This window comes from Alternaria arbusti (genome assembly GCF_024043155.1).
Source record: "Alternaria arbusti strain BMP 1465 chromosome Unknown scaffold_21, whole genome shotgun sequence".
Taxonomy (NCBI): Eukaryota; Fungi; Ascomycota; class Dothideomycetes; order Pleosporales; family Pleosporaceae; genus Alternaria; species Alternaria arbusti.
In genome coordinates this window covers 198962-214894 of record NW_026249961.1, presented here as the reverse complement: position 1 = coordinate 214894, position 15933 = coordinate 198962, and the positions used below count along the sequence as shown (strand labels likewise).

The 15933-nt window shown below is 53.9% G+C and overlaps 6 protein-coding genes across 6 annotated transcripts; 2 read left to right on the top strand and 4 right to left on the bottom strand.

Moving 5' to 3' along the window:
- Positions 1-237: 237 nt before the first annotated feature.
- SPE1 (Ornithine decarboxylase) lies at positions 238-1625 on the bottom strand (the record flags this gene model as incomplete). Its single annotated transcript, XM_051450816.1, has 2 exons — positions 238-1298; positions 1349-1625. The coding sequence occupies 2 exons, from the start codon at positions 1623-1625 to the stop codon at positions 238-240; spliced, it is 1338 nt and encodes a 445-aa protein (XP_051298009.1).
- A 1011-nt stretch (positions 1626-2636) lies between these two features.
- J4E86_010316 (uncharacterized protein) lies at positions 2637-5654 on the bottom strand (the record flags this gene model as incomplete). Its single annotated transcript, XM_051450815.1, has 1 exon — positions 2637-5654. The coding sequence occupies one exon, from the start codon at positions 5652-5654 to the stop codon at positions 2637-2639; it is 3018 nt and encodes a 1005-aa protein (XP_051298008.1).
- Positions 5655-7754: 2100 nt separating this feature from the next.
- Positions 7755-8765, top strand: J4E86_010315 (uncharacterized protein; the record flags this gene model as incomplete). Its single annotated transcript, XM_051450814.1, has 2 exons — positions 7755-7902; positions 7957-8765. The coding sequence occupies 2 exons, from the start codon at positions 7755-7757 to the stop codon at positions 8763-8765; spliced, it is 957 nt and encodes a 318-aa protein (XP_051298007.1).
- Positions 8766-9726: 961 nt separating this feature from the next.
- On the bottom strand, positions 9727-11118 carry J4E86_010314 (uncharacterized protein; the record flags this gene model as incomplete). The annotated part of the gene is made up of 1 exon (XM_051450813.1): positions 9727-11118. One exon carries the CDS (start codon positions 11116-11118, stop codon positions 9727-9729), a length of 1392 nt encoding a protein of 463 aa, XP_051298006.1.
- A 469-nt stretch (positions 11119-11587) lies between these two features.
- Positions 11588-13375, bottom strand: J4E86_010313 (uncharacterized protein; the record flags this gene model as incomplete). The annotated part of the gene is made up of 6 exons (XM_051450812.1): positions 11588-11896; positions 11944-12795; positions 12845-12976; positions 13030-13116; positions 13168-13239; positions 13286-13375. 6 exons carry the CDS (start codon positions 13373-13375, stop codon positions 11588-11590), a joined length of 1542 nt encoding a protein of 513 aa, XP_051298005.1.
- A 1667-nt stretch (positions 13376-15042) lies between these two features.
- Positions 15043-15552, top strand: J4E86_010312 (uncharacterized protein; the record flags this gene model as incomplete). Its single annotated transcript, XM_051450811.1, is given in 2 exon segments — positions 15043-15077; positions 15096-15552. 2 exon segments carry the CDS (start codon positions 15043-15045, stop codon positions 15550-15552), a joined length of 492 nt encoding a protein of 163 aa, XP_051298004.1.
- Positions 15553-15933: the final 381 nt, after the last annotated feature.

Genomic DNA, 15933 nt, shown 5'->3' with positions numbered 1-15933 from the left:
ATCAAGAAATATCAAAGACGAATACGAAAAAGAAGGTAAGCATGCTGTCAACATCGACACAAGGGACCAGCGACCACGCAGCTATAATAATGTACTGTATTTGGGATGATAAGAATACGAAACAACTACGAGATCTATCAAACTTTTAACCAAGGGATTACCTCCATCCGCGCTTCTTCCGTCTCGCTATTACACGCAAAAAATCTTTCTATACCGCACAACACTCCACTAGAATATTTACATATCCATAAGAGCCGCAGCACCAGACTCGCTGCACACGTAGACGACCTCGTGGCTGTCGCTAAAGCCATTGAAGCGAGTGGCAGAGCACTTGGTGTACGCGCCCATCTCCTCAAAGTAGAGCCAGTCACCCACGTCGAGTAGCTCGGGGAAGGTGCACGACGACGAGATGACGTCGATACCATCGCATGTCGGACCCCAGATGGAGTACTCGACTTGAGACGGCGTGTCGTAGCCAGAGCGACGGACGTCGTACAGAACATCGTTGCCGTTCTTCAGTACACGCGGCACGGGGTGCTGGTGATCGAAGATGATGCTCGAGAAGTTGCCGTAGACACCGTCGTTGAGGTACAGCATGTACGACGTGGTGCCGAGAGTAGCATCGGCAACGGTACGGCGAGCGATGACATGGCACGCAATGGTGAACGCTGTGGAGACATAGTAGCGTCCCGGTTCCCCAATGACGCGGATGTGGGGCGGGAAGTACTCGTCCAAGGCAGTAGACAGCACTGCGGCCATGGGCTCGAAGGTAGCATCGCCCGTAAAGCCGCCGCCGACGTCAAGGGTGTGCATGTTGAAGCCAAGTGCAGCCGCCTGGTCAAAGACGAAGCGGGCATCCTGCACAGCCTTGATGAAGGCCTTGGGGTCGGATGCGCCGGAGCCAACGTGGAACGCGACTCCAACGACGTTGAGCTCCAGCTTCTTCGCCAGCTCCAAGAGCTCTGCAGTCGTGTCCAAGGCGGCACCGAACTTCTGGCTGAGACGGCACAAGCTGGCCGAGTCATCAGTCAAGATGCGCAGGTACAGCTCGGCGTCCGGGAAGAGCTGCTTGGTCTTGTAGAGCTCGTCGGCATTGTCGAATGTCATCTGCTTGACGCCAGACTGAGCGGCGTAGCGCACGTAAGACTTGGTCTTGCAGGGCTGCGCGTAGATAATGCGAGACGGGTCGACGCCCAACTTGAGCACAGTCTCAATCTCGTTCTTGGAGGCACAGTCGAAGCCGAGACCCAGTGCGGTCATGAGACGCAGCACTTGGGGGTCAGGATTGCACTTGACGGCTGCGGCATGTTAGTGGCGAGTCTGCGTGGTGTGGGGTGCAGTGACTTACCATAGTGCGGCTTGACGCGGCCTAGGTTCTTCTTCCAGCGCAAATGCTGGCGGTAGACCTCGCCCAGGTCGGCGACGAAGAAGGCCTCCTCCTCGCCGACGCTGCAGGTATCAGGATCAATAGCCTCGACGCGGCTCTTGAGAGCGTGCGCAATCAACTGCTTGGATTTCCAGGCGCCATGATTGTCCACACTACCAGCGGAATAGTTGTTGAGTGACTGGATGTCTTTCAACGGGAATTGGTATTCTTCGGTAGTCGTGATAGCAGAAGGTGCCATGCCCTTGACGATGGGTCTGGATAGAGGGTTGGTTAATTAGGGTATTCGCCGGTCGTGGTGCCGCGTTAAGGTGGCTTGAAGGGTGCGAAGCCGAGGCTAGGTGTTGGGCGAGGTCTGGCCGCTTCCTCTGCGAGAGGAAGAACCGCTGATGGCGTCCTATGCGGCAGCTGAAGTTCGGGCTGCTCGAGTGTCTGGGTAGGAGACAAAAAGAAAAGGCGCTCGAGTTCGGTCTTAGATGGCGACAAGACGCGGAGGGGGGATGTTGTTGAAGACGTGAGGTGCTGGGCGCGCAGAGACAACTTGGGCGTTGAGCAGGAGCAGGGCCGAAGCCGTAGTGGGACGGGAGCCTTTGACGCGACCAAAGGCTGTCGGAAGAAGTGGCTGAGCTGCAGTGAAGGCGCAGACGGACGCTTTATAGGGCGCGGTGTCTGGCGGGCGGTGAATATGGGGAGCGGGTGAGGTGTAGGAGAAAGGGAGGCGATGGCGGGGAGCTGGAGTGACAATTTTCGCGCATTCGGTTGTGGTGCTGGAGTCTTGGACCGAACATTACTTAACATCCCTGCGCCGTCCAGGACCTGCAGCCACTAGCATTTCATTCTGACATCACCGGGGCTCGTGCACGGACGCCGACGGTGCCTGATCGGCTCGATGGCACGCATGCGAGGCTGAGCCACCGCTGGAGCTCGAAATCGCGCATGTCAGGTATGCCCGACGCGGCTTTTGGGCAACCGTCGCGCGCTCAACGTGCCAAGGTCATTAAACGCGCATGGTACTTCTACCAACAGGGCACAGCAATTGCGGTGAGTGCAGTGATATTTATTCTCTGATTGGGTGGAGCCGTAGCTATATGCCGGCTCATGCAGTATATACTCAAAACAGGAACAACGCCATACCCTTCCCTACCTAGATGCCGCTGTGTGAATGCAAAAGGCGCAACATGTGAATGCTACTTGATTATGGTAAATAGTAACCCTGCAAGCCAAAACCTACTCCCTTCTCACGCGCGCTGCATCACGATTGGTACCGGATCATAATGGGTACGTCGGACAGGTCCACGCCGTACTGGTGCTGGAAGGCCAGCGACTTCAGCGAGGCGTTGCTGTGGTGCGATCGCGTGCCGGCGCTGCCTCCGATGCCCGCGCCATGTTCGTAGTTGTAGTCCAAACCCCCACTAAAGCGATCCCACCTAGAGATGTTGTTGGAACCCTTGACTTCTTTGCGGGGAGTCAATTCGAGGGGACTTTCGCATGGGCTTTCGACTGGACTCGCATTGTTGGACGCGTCGTTTGGATCCGAGTACAGGTCCAGGTTGACATCCGAGTACAGGCGGTCTCCCAGCGTCCTACGGCGCTGATGCCAGACCTGGGACTGCCTTGGCGAGATCACACCTTGAGGAGGCTGTTGCGGAGGCGCGCCATATCTGATCACCGGAGGAGACCCTCTCGGACTGCGAGGCCTGGGGCTGGGAGCAGCTCTGGGTCCCTGAGGCTTCCCAGACTGTGGGACGATAAGCCTGGCCGTGTTGATGGATGGCACAGGTGGGACATCGATGCTCTGTGGGCGAAGTTTCGACGCCGTAGCCTCACCAGTTGCTTTCTTCAGGTTGTGAAGGCTTTTCCGGCGCTGTTGAGCGGGCATGTCACGTCGAGTAACGGATAGGTCCCTGCTGTGTAGGCGCGCAAACTCTGCAGCAGATTTGCTGTCCATGGTCACCATCGACTTCGACCTAGGCAAAGAAGCGCCTAGTTGGTGTGGGTGGGTTGGAGAAACAACACGCTGTCTCGGGGTATCGGACATGGCGATATCGTACGGAGAGGTGCCGAGGGACGAGGTGATGGTACCAAGATGAACCACATCAAGTGCGGCCTGCTCAGGTTCTTGCTCGGTCTGACTCTGTGCGGGTGCAGACTTCCTTCGGAAGAAGGACAAGCTCCTGCGACGACCGTGAGCAGGAGGTGTGGGTGCACGTTCAGGCTCCAATTCAGCGAGTGGCTTGAACTCAGTCTGCTCCGGAGCAGAAGCCTCCATGGTGGAATCGTCCGCAGAAACGTGCTCCTTTGTCGGGTAGGTGTGCGTCAAGCAATCCATTCCCGGAGAGCTCGACACGCGTCGCTCAAACTTGGCTCGCACCCTGGTTGGGACCTCAGGAATCGTTCCCTCTGGGATTGGCTGGCATGACTGAACAACAGGATGCTCAGCCTGGGACGGCCGCTTCTTGTGAAATCGCTTTTGCTGTTTCGACGAAGCACTGTCAAACGACGCCCTTGAACCGATGGATCGGGATGTTATTGGCGAATGTACACACTCAGACGTCGATGATCTTGTAGAAGAGCTAGTAGACGGGACCGGACTGTTCAGCGCTGGCAGGTATCGCGCCTTCTGCACATTGACTGACAGCGATTGCTTGGATCTGCCACTCTCGGCTGAGCCATCCGAATCGCTCGTGGTATTCGGCGACTCCACGAATTGACGGTTCTGTTTCACAAGAATTGAACGGCGAGTCTCGCGTCCCTGGCTTACCTCAACCATTTGCGGTGAGTCGTTGCACCGATGACACAGAATGGTGGTGGCGTTTTCCGTCGGCTCTTGACTGACTATCCGTAGACTGCCAGCGGATGAGTAGCCAGAATCGGTCGTGCGTGGTGCTGGCCGCTGAGAAGCTTTGATCTTTGGCTTGTTGGAAGCGGGCGCGATCGATGGGGACGAAGGTGCTGAGATCTCGATTTCAGGCTGAGGCTTTGGCTCTAGTAAGGTAGGAGAAGACTCCCGCTGTTTGGACTCAGTCGTCTCCTCGGACACAAGAAACGGGCTTAACGGGATATCGCCCTGGTAGCTCTCGGCGAACTGCGCTGCGCCTTTCTTGCCCTGGGGCGTGAGCCGTAGAAACTTTGGGGATTCAGCTTCAGTGTTGTGTTGCGGCTCAGACGTGTACGCCATCATGACGACCGGGGTCTCCAATTCGTACGGTGTGGCTACTTCGTTGGCTTCCAGCTCATACAATGAAGAAGTCGCTGGAACAGCGGCTGACTTGCTCCTTGTGTGAGCTCTCTGGCGTGTTGACTTCATCGTCAACGGACTGGAGGCATACTCTGTTGCTTCGAAATAGTCCTCCTCTTCAGTCTTGCGCAACTCTAAAGTCTCTGAACTGGGAACAGGCGATGCCGCACCGTTCGTGACAACGAGAGTTCCTGGCTGTATGTTCCCTAGATGCGCATAATCCAGATCCGATGGGGTGTGGGCTCGCGTTGTGTTGTTATCGCGAGGTTCATCAGACAAGCGAAGAGCTGCTTGAGGGCTCAAATGCGCCTTCGCCTTTGACTTTTGCTGCCACTTTGCCTCTTCCTCAGGGCTGAGCTTCGGCGCTTTCCATGAATTCCATGTCCTGCGACGTCCCTCGATGGGAGAGTGCCGTGTGCCTACACCAGGTGTCTGGACCAGGGACTGACGGCGTGTGAGCGAAGAAGAAGATCGATCAACTAGCGAGGTTCTTCGGCTAGGAGGTGCCTCAGCTACCGGCTGGGGAGGCTCCTCAGGTGATTCAAGGACTTCTTGCAGCGCCGCAAGATCTTCTGGTGTGCCATTCTTCTTGACTTGTTGTAGAAGCCGAATTGCTTCAGCAACATCCACGTGTGAGACAGAAGCCAAAGACAGCTTGGAGTCAGCTAGGCCAGCAAGCTGGGCGGCCGAGCTGTGCTTGCTCCGGAAACACGACAAAGAATTGGTTCGGGAATTGGCTCTTGAGTTTGTTCGCGAGTTCGATCTCGAACCAACTGTCGACGCGCGACCACGCGTCTTTGTGACCTCCCCTAAACCATCATCCTCGTGTGTCCATGTGGTGGGGTCGAACTCGCTAGCAATAGGTGAGAGCAGTGCATCTTTGATTTGTTGGCGTCCTTCGGGGGTGAGGTCTGCCGATCTCGATGTTGTGGGTTGCGGGGAGTCGAGCTTCCCCGCCGCGCTCGCGGAGTTGGTGTTCGTCTTCGGTTTGGACAGTTTGTTGTGGTTCTCGGTACTGGGTTGGTTACCCATGTTGAAGGTGGCAGTGGGGTTGGAGAGCGACGGCGCTCAAAACTATTGGCAATGATGCATTGGGATTGCAGTAGCTAAAGAGAGAGTTAATTGCAGTTCGTGAATTCCAGGCAGGATGGGAGGTTGACTGCGTACCCTTATAGTGTCCTCGGAGCTGCAGCGTTATCAGTACGGAGGCTGGTATGCGAACATGAAAGCATAGTCCGGCGGTACACTAGAACTGGCGGACCAAGTGGAGGGATATTGAGGAACAATAAGTAATATGTCCCCGCGAGAACGGGCGTCTAGCGTTACCGGCTACAAGTGTCAAGGACGCCAGACATGGAACTACGAGCGGTGCACGTCGCAGGCAAAGATTGAGCTGGTCTACGTGACAACAAACTTGGAAGAAGGTCGATATGAAACCGGACAATGCAGGCTGCATCGAGGATGGGAGCAATCTGCCAATCAAGATTGCTGCACGCACGAGCGCCGGAACCAATCAAGGCGGGGGGTCGTGATGCATGCGCAACGCGAAGGCTGGATCCCAGATGCTTTTTGCCGTATCGGTGAACTAACGGCTGATCGGACCTCTGCAAGCCTCAAACCATGGCAAAGTGCAAATTCCACATGCACAAGTCGTGCCATGGCTGTGAAAGATCCACACCAGGAAAAGCTAGGCGAGCTGGTTTGTTGTGGCCGTGCCGACATACGCGTCTCGCAACATAAAGCGTGGCGGTGCTCCTAGCAAGCACAGTGGCTGGCCGTGTCGCCATCCCAGATGTCTTTTGCCGTAGTTCCCTAGTCTTCGCCTTGGTCTATGCATGCAGCATGCATGAACAGTTCGCGCGGTACTCCTCGCCTTCCTTTTTCTCTCAACTCTTGTAGCGGATACTTGAACCTGACGATCGCAGCTTGAGTAGACAGTGGATTATCTCCGATCAGCAGTCCGTCTTTGTTTCCATGTCGCGTCGTGATTGTCCTAGGGTTCTGGCTACGCGCGTTATCATCCCCGCCACGTATTTTCAGGACACATAGTCACCGCTACTCCTGCGACAGTCCAAGAAATGACTGGCAGCAATTTTCCAGGAATAAAGGACTGCAGTAAGTAGGCTGATCAGGTGGCAGGTCTGACGCGCGACATACGCGACACAGTTGCGCGCACCTACCCCGGGTTCTGGATAAAAGCCCGAATGCATCGACTGGTCTCGAAACCATATCGCAGGCTGCTATGCACTTGCACCAGCAACAGGCCACACTGGAGTTCGGGAGTAGTTTTGTAAAACTATCAAGGCCGGAGCACTGAAGGCCTGGATGTCGCGCACCACTAGCAACGCGCTCCACCTCACGACGGAGTGACAGCCATATCAGGCCGCGCAATACTGCCGAGCATCGTAAGTCACATGGACCTCACAATGTCGGGTTTCTCGCTGCGACAACAGCCTGGTCCTCGGACGTGTCATCGTAGCGCTGACGCTGAAACTCTGCGTTGCGTTTGAGCGAAATCGAGCTCTGCGACGGCTGGCCTCGAATCTCGATGGCAAGGTTGTTGAGGCAGAATCGATGCGCCAGCCGCACAAACATGGCGTTAGTCCTATCGCGACTCTGCAGCAGCCACACCCGCAGAGGCTCGTCGCCGCATCATCATCAGTAAGCCTTCCAAGGTTGACGTGAGATTTCGTCCGCAGATGTTGGGAAGCATTCACGATCTTCACTCCGCGCAATCGAAGAGTCTGCGCCTTGCTGGTGACGTCCAGCACCGCGATCGAAGCGGAGGCGGCGGGATCTTACGCAAGCCGGCTTAGTCGTGGAGCCGTGACATCATAGTCGCGTCCTAGCAACAACACCGCTTGTAATGAGACTTTCATTGCGCCGCGGACTGTCCTGCCATCATATCTGCTTTTGGTCCCCTCTCATCTTCTTAGGCCTGCTCCCTGCTGCTGATCGCGTCCTCGTGTCTTTCCTGATTCACTTCCGTCACTTCACCTTCTGGTCGCGTGCCGTGTTACCCTATCCGCACACTCCCGTCGCAGGCGCGTTGGATACCCCTTGGAGTCGCAACAGGACTCATCGCCGTTCTACCCGCAAATCTCAGAAGACCGTCGAGAGACATCAGCCAGCATGTTGGGGCTCTCGTATTGGGTCGTCCCCATCTTCTCCGCAGTAGTATGGACTGCTATGCTTATCACCATGCTGGTGTACTGGGCTGCCACCGGCAAACCGCATTATGTGACCATGAGCGACGGGCAAAACATCCCTTACATTTCTGGTGAGTTATGCAGAATGGGCACTTTACGATCCATACAATGCTAACGCCATCCAGACATCGGTGCGGATTACCTTAAAGCCATGTTCATTGCCATGTCCGCCGTTACTGTCGTAACCTTCGATCTTGCCTTCATTTTCGAGCGCTGGCTGCGGCACACCAACAAACTTGCGCCAAACACGTCTCACTGGCAGAAGATCTACTCAGGTTGCGCAACCGTCGCCGCCATAATCGGTGCCGCCGGTCTGATCCTCCTTACCATCTTCGATTGCAAGAACCACAACAGATTGCATAACATCTTTCTTGGTGTATTCATCATCGGCTACATCGTCTCAGCAATCTTCATTTGCTGGGAGTACCAGCGCCTTGGCATACACTACCGCGAGCACTCCATCCTCCGAATCTCCTTCTGGATCAAACTCTTCTTCATCATCACAGAAGTGTGCCTCGCCATCGCCTTTGCGGTATGCTCCAAGCAGCATATCTATAACGTGGCTGCTGTTCTGGAATGGTGTGTATCCTTCATCTACTGCTTCTACGTTTTCAGCTTCTTCATCGACTTCCTACCTGCCACGCGCACCAAGAACCACCAGTCCAAGCAGACCGAGATGCAAGTCTTCGAGGAGAGCGGCGAGACCGGACGAACCCACCCCCACCACCACATGGGCGATGGCGCTGCGGATAGCCAGCAATACTACCGCGGCAACTCGCAAATGGCTGTACCGCAAACTAATGGTTACGCCAACGGATACACCAACGGCAACTCTCTTACCAATGGCCAGGCCAACGGCTATGTATCTCACACTGGAAACGGTTACCCTATGCCCGCCCAGGACCCATCGCCACTACCCTCGCGCAACTTCTAATTTCTCTATGTATATCCCTTTTGTACATATCCAATTTGTTTTGTTTTGAGCTTTTGGCATTAACATATACCACTGGCGTTTTGATTATCTAAGTTGCATCGCATAGTTACGATTTGGGAATGAGCACGCATAAGAGTTGTCTGGATGGCGAATGAATGTACTAGTAAATGATGTTTAATATGGCTTATAATGGAATGAGATGATGTGACAACTAGTCTTTCTGCTATACATTGGGTGCATATACTGACCCCTGGGACTATAACAAACCATAAATTACTCAAATCGTTCACAACACATGATCTTATACGTTGGACATGTATCTACATCGCGATTATATATCGTGTTAGTTAACCGCGTTGTGCTGTGCTCAAGTTTCTGCAAGAGCACATTCAACGAAGCACCAAGTGACTGTACCTTACTTGACACCAAAGATAAACTGGCGATTTAACCTGGAGACGAGTGGAAACATCTCACTAATTATGGATATTTTTACAGAACTCAATGTCGTTAATCCGGATGTGATAGCAAGACAGAAACTCGCCTGTCGAATATTTATACGGTATTATCATAATATTCTTGCTCAGAGGTATGTGAAATGTGAAACAGACAGAGTCATTCCTGCCGAATGTCAACCTAAGAAATACTAGAAAACCGCAATCAGTTCGTTTTCAAATAACGTAGTTTTATGCGTTCGTAGATTAGACACAATGTTAACAAACTAGTACAAGTCAATGTGTTGTCAAAGAGTCATGGGAAGTTCCCGATTTGTACGGTCGTGTGAACTATCTAGGTATCTATCGAAACTCCTGGTCGGAGTCCAACACCATAGCGCAGTGTAGTGAATTACTTCATCATGAAGATGCCGATTCATGCCTATGCTATGCCCGTAAGATGCCAATAAAACGCCAGATACATGCAGCTTCATACTGTCTGATACCGTTATGCCCAACCCGTCTAAACACTACTTATAGTACTTGTCGTCCCTACGTCTCTTCTCGTACCTCTCCTCATCCTCATACTCCCTATCTCTTCTCCGTCTCCTGCGATCATCCGAGTCACGACTGCGACTACGGTCCCTCCTATCGCTCTTGCGCTTCGAGTCTCGACTCCTGCTACGGTACCGATCGCGGCGCTTTTCTTTTCGGTCGTCGGGGCTGCGGCTACGTTCTCTTCGTTTCTCGCGCCTGCGCTCGCTATCATAGTCGTCGTCTCGGGTTCGCTCTCTCCGTTTGTCTCGGCGGCGGTCGCTGTCGTAGTAGTCGTCCTTGTCTCTTCGGCGGTCTTTGTCTTTCCTCCGTTCGCTGTCATAGTCGTCGTCGCGTCGGCGGTCACGGTCGCGGTCGCGGTCATCTCGTTTTTCTTTCCGCTTCTCGCGCCTTCGCTCGTCGTCTTCGCTGTCGTCGTCGTATATGCTCTTGCTTCTTGACGGCTTCTCGTCTGGGATCAAGCTCTGAGCCTCCAGTTTGGCCTTGAGCTCCTCTTCTGTGATCATCTCACCGGTAATCTTGTTCCGCAGCGTAACGGGGTTGTAGCTCTGCGCGACCTTCTTCCCTTTGCCTTTGCCACCACCCCATTCCCCTAGCTCAACGCCTATTGCAGCGTCTTCCTTTGCGCCTATGCCAAGCAGCGCTGGTCGCCGTTTGACTTCTTTCGGTTTCGCAGCAGGACCGTTCTTGCCTATTGCATCGCCGTCCTTCCAACCCATACCACGTAGGAGCGCCGCGCCGAAGCCTTCAATCGGGGTAGCTTCGTATGCTTCGAGGGTGGGCGCGTCGGGCGCATTGTTGAGATCGTTTAAGAGTGCGTCCTCTTCTGATTGTACAGGAATCACGAGATCGTTGTCCGTGGATTTGCCGCTGATCAGCGCATCGAGTGCCTTCTTCTCTAACCGCTGCTCTTCTGTGAGATTGTCTTGCTCCACCTCCATCGGTTCCGCGGCTTCAGCTTCCGCAGCTCCATTTTCTTGCGCTTCGTCTTTCTTGATGATCGTAAGGCCATATTGCACCTTCGGCTCCTCCATCTTGCTCTCATCGACCGTGACATTTTGCGCTTGCTGATGGGGTGCTTTCGCAAGTTGTTTCCGCCGTGCCTCTGCGCGCCAGTCGCGGTTGGGTAAAGCTGGAATGATGCGCGGTCCCTCCTTCTCTTTTTTCCCGTTGGCATCGACCGCGCCGCCCTCTGCTGCGTCCCATCCCGTAATCTCTTGTTGCGTATTCGAATCGTCTGGTTCGTCGTCACCGAGCAAAAGCTTGGTCTTTTTGGTGTCTTTCTGTGCGGGGGAAGATTTCAGCCCTGGCTTCGTCTTCAGTGCCCCCAGCGACATCTTGAAGCCGCCCGGTTTAGGGGCGGCCATGGTGAATAGGTCCTGCGTGGAGGCGCGTGCGCGGTGCTTGGTGTTGTGCTTTCGTAACCGCTAGAGAAAGATGTGCAGAGTTTGGGAAGTTCCGATGCAGCGTCAGGAGCGAGAGGAGTGGAGGTGTTGTGGTGTCTGTGATTGTGCTGCCGTAGAGAATGTTCACTCAGAAATCTAAAGTTCGCGACGGCCGATGATGTAGTCTTGGCATTAGGCCCCAGCCACACGGGATCAGCTCCTGACCAAACTCACCTCTGTCAAGCAATGCTTGAGGGTTAAAATGTACTTATAAGAATATCTTTTTGCGAAAGCACCCTTGCGCGATCAGATTCGAGCGACTAAAGCATTGACGCAAACACGTGCTCCATACCTAGGTAGTTTCACAGAGTGTACCTGTATTCACTTCTGGAGTTATTTCATTGCCCATGCTTCGCAACTACAAATACATATAGTACACCACACCTGACTCTCATCCCTCGCTCGGCAGTGGGGGAAACAACACACCCTTGTGCGCTGCACCCAGCTCTACCAACGGAGTGCCGTAGTCTAGATCAGCGCCAGGCTTGCAGTATTCAAAGGTTCTTCGATCTTGCTGTACGCCTAGCTGATCAAGTAGCATGCGTGCTTTGTTCGGCATGTATGGCTGTAGTAGGATACCGGTGATTCGAAGTGCTTCAGCAGCAAGATAAATGATCTTGTCGACATCCTCGCCAGGCTCTCCTGGGCCAAAGGTCAAGACCTTGTCCCATGGTTGCGACATCTGGAAGAAAGCGTTCGACTTGGTCGAGTTAGTAGGATGGCAGAAAGAAGAGTGTCTAGACTTACCCCTCGGACAAACTCTGCGATTTGAGACACGGCTTTACGCGGATCGTAGGCATCAAAAGATGCATCTACTTGCGAGGCGATGGTAGCAAGAGAATTATTCCGGAACTTGGAACCTGGTCCTTCCGCCCACTCCTCCGCTGGCCACCCACCAACACGCTCGACTGCGCCACGGACGCTCCATTTCTTGCCTCGTGTAACACGAGAAGCCAGGTTGCCGAGTTGCTGGTTCAAGAACTTGTTGTACAAACCAATGATGCGGAAATTGTCATAGCTCGCATCGTCTTGTATACCACCCTCGCGCGCCATGTAAAAGCGCATAACATCCGGACCGAACCGATCAAGGGCGTGGAAAGGATCGACAACCCTGCCAGTAGATTTGGACATTTTTGACCCTCCAAGAGTCCAGTGAGCGTGTGTCAGAATCTTCTTGGGCAATGGAAGTCCAAGGGCCATGAGGAAGGCGGGCCAGTAAATGCAGTGGAATCGCACAATGTCTTTGCCGATGACATGACAGTCCGCGGGCCAGCCTCCGGCTTGTTCGCGGCCTGGTGTCCACGGGTATCCGGCCTTAGTCGCATAGTTCATCAGCGCGTCGAGCCATACGTAGATGGTCTGCGAGTCGTCTCCGGGAACTCGAATACCCCACGTTAATCGTTCATACGGTCGAGAAACAGACAGGTCCTCCAGTCCTGATTCGACCGCTTGCACAACCTCCTTCATGCGGTGCTCTGGGGTTATCCATTCGGGGTTGTTCTTGAAGAACTCGAGCAACTTATCCTGGAATGCCGAGAGCCGGAAGTGGTAGTTGACTTCTGAAGACCACTCTACTTCACTGCCAGTCTCAATCGATGTCTGTAGCCTGGTCAGATCGATCGACAGTGCCGCCCCAGCAAAACTTTACCATCATCTTCCTCCCTGTGGGTGGGTCAAGATATGGCTGTACGGCAGACTGTGGGTAGAAGCATTCGTCGGTGACTGAATACCATCCCTCATGCTTCTGCTCGTATATGAGGCCCTTCTCTTGTAGCAGGAACTGTCCGCCATCAGCTACATGGCTTTCCACCGTCTGAACTCAAGTTCTCGTACCCATGCATACTCGACAGCTTCCTTGTGTTCTCTATCCGTCGTCCGTACGAAGTGATCGTTCGTGATTTCGGCTTTGGCTGCAAGTTCCTCGTACAGGTAAGTAACGATGGCGGGGGCTCGTTATGCGTGCATGCGTACTCTGAAGATCTCGGCACCCTTATCGCAGAACAGTTTCGGGTCAATGCCAGCTTTTGCAGCTGCTCTCTGAACCTGTTACAGATTTAGTGCAATACTATCACATTGCCAGGTAAACCACCTTTAGGCCATGTTCATCTGTTCCGGTGCATAGCAACGCCTTTTCTCCTTTGAGTTCATGCCACCGCTTTATCACGTCCGTGAGGACCATGGTATACAGGTGGCCGACATGCGGGGCAGCATTGACATAGAATATTGGCGTGGTGATGTAGTAGGGCTTCTCCGACGTTTGGGTGGTAATGTGTCGGCGGCTTCGTCCGCTACCAGCCTGCAAGGACGAGCAAATCCATGCTGACCGCCGCCTGGACAAGCTCGAAAGCACCGCTCTGAACGCAGGCGCCGTGGACCTGGCTATTCTCGCATGCATACTTTCATGGGCGTCTCACAGTGATTCGCGACGATTTCCCGCGGCAACTTTTGGCGCGGTGCCACGTGCGACGCTAGCTTAATCAGCTCCTTATCGGCCAGGCGGCTGCTCAGACAACCCAACACACACCACGACGCGTTCCTGTCGCTCGAGTCCTTCGCATTCATATCACCAGCTGAAACCGGCGACTTTGAAAGAGCTCATGGAGTGAAAACGTTCGTATTCAGAGGGCTCATCGAGCCTGGCTGACGATTCCCCTGACAGTAATCCCATCAGTATTGCGTTGCCAATAGACTCACAAGCCCAACAGGAACCGTTCGCGATTCAAAGGATTCAGACTAGGGGTCTCCTTCCCACGTGGCACATGGTGCACTGCAAGGAGCATTCATGCAGGTGTTTCTTTTCCATCGAAATATGTCGTCAGGCGCCCCCAAGCGCACCCTGCATGCGAGCAACACTTGCGTTATTGTCTTGCCGACAATGCTATATTCTCCGCCTCTCAGCGTATCTACCGTTTACGGCTGGTCGAACCGCTGCTTTCCCAGGACAACGGCTCTTTCGGAAGCCCTCGCAGAGTCACTTGCATCATGGTCCTCCTACGTCAACTGGGCGAGCCCATTGTCCTACAGATCGCAGGTTGCGATCGATTCAAAATCATTGGTGGACCTGAAGTCTCTTTCTCTCGATCTCAAAGATGATTTCATTCTCGACATGCGCTAATGTGCGTAATATTGCTCGATCACACCTCCATGAAAGCTACTCCACCTTTGAGCCGCCTCCTTAACGCCGATACCTCAATCCTGAGTCGTTTACTCGTGAACCTTCCAGAAGGCGTCCTTTGGTCCAGTAAAATCAATCTTTCATAATGTGGCGCGTCATTGTGCTGATATCGAGTGCACGCGAGCCGTGCCAAGCCTCTTTTTTCTATTGAAGCTATTCAGACCCAAAAGAGGTAATCACAACACCAGAACGCGCTCGCTTTCAACGTTGTAGTAATCCCTTGTTGCACTTGTCGCAAAGCGTATGCTCGCCGTCTCCCCGCGAGCTTTGAATCTTCTCGGACCAAGTTATCCGTGATCCATAGCGCCCCCGAAGGCCTGGAAGACCTCTTTGCTCTGGATAACCTTGCTTTGGGCCTTAACCGACCTCCATTCAGAGTGATCCCTTTGAACGCTTGCCTTCACTCATCGGACTTGGGCGACCCGAAGGTCTATTGAGCAACAAGGTGGCCTATTCATGTTCTGGGGTGTCAATAGAGAAAAGGAACGCCTCCGTTAGGTTCTCTCGTGTGATTACATCTCTCTTTCGAACTTAAGTACTCTCCCCAACACGCACCAATATCTTTCGACATCGTCTGCACCTTCAAGGATCAGCATCAACTACCTGATCAACAGTCGATCCTCTCCAACCTTCACGATACTTTACCACACGATCTTTCCAAGTTCGACATCATGAAGATCTCCGCCTTCATCGCCTCCGCCATCCTGTCGGTCACTGTTTACAGTGCCGCCTTGCCAGTTCCTGCCCCCGTCGCTCCACCCGCTGCTGAGGGAACGAGATGGCCCGTTTGGGGGCGTGATGCTGAAGCCGCTCCCGTCGCTCCACCCGCTGCTGAAGGAACGAGAAAGCCCGTTTGGGGGCGTGATGCTGAAGCCGCTCCCGTCGCTCCACCCGCTGCTGAAGGAACGAGAAAGCCCGTTTGGGGACGCAACGCTGAAGCCGCACCCGCTCCTAACCCACAGAAGCATAAGCCCGTCTGGGGACGCGCTCCTGAAGCTGGGAAGTGGGTGTATCCCGGAACGAAGCCCGTTTGGGGACGCGACGCTGAAGCTGCTCCCGCTCCTGACGCAGGGAGAAGGCCAGTTTGGGGGCGCAACGCTGAAGCTGCGCCCGCTCCTAACCCACAGGGTGGGCCCCTTTGGGACACCAAAGTTGGCGCGACCGAAGACGATGAGGAGTAAACCTCTTCACGATGAGAACATTCTTCGACTCTCACATCGCACTACGACAACCGCCATTTCAGCTGCTCGATTGCACCATCTCCTACCTTCGATTCAGAACACTCGACGCACACTCGATCATTCGCAAGTCATACACACGCCAGCTACACTTGCAGTATGACCATCGACAACTACGCGACGAGTCTTGTGTTATTATACCGATAGCTCTACACAACACTGTCTCAGTCATGAGGCATGTTCTGGTACCTCATCAGTACACGGACAGAGCTTGACCGGTCTCCCACCTCTTGGACCACGTTCGTGGCATGGAGAGTTTGTACATACATGGTGGCAGACGTCTGGTTAATTCTTTTTCTTATATATGTATGTAATAGTCAAACT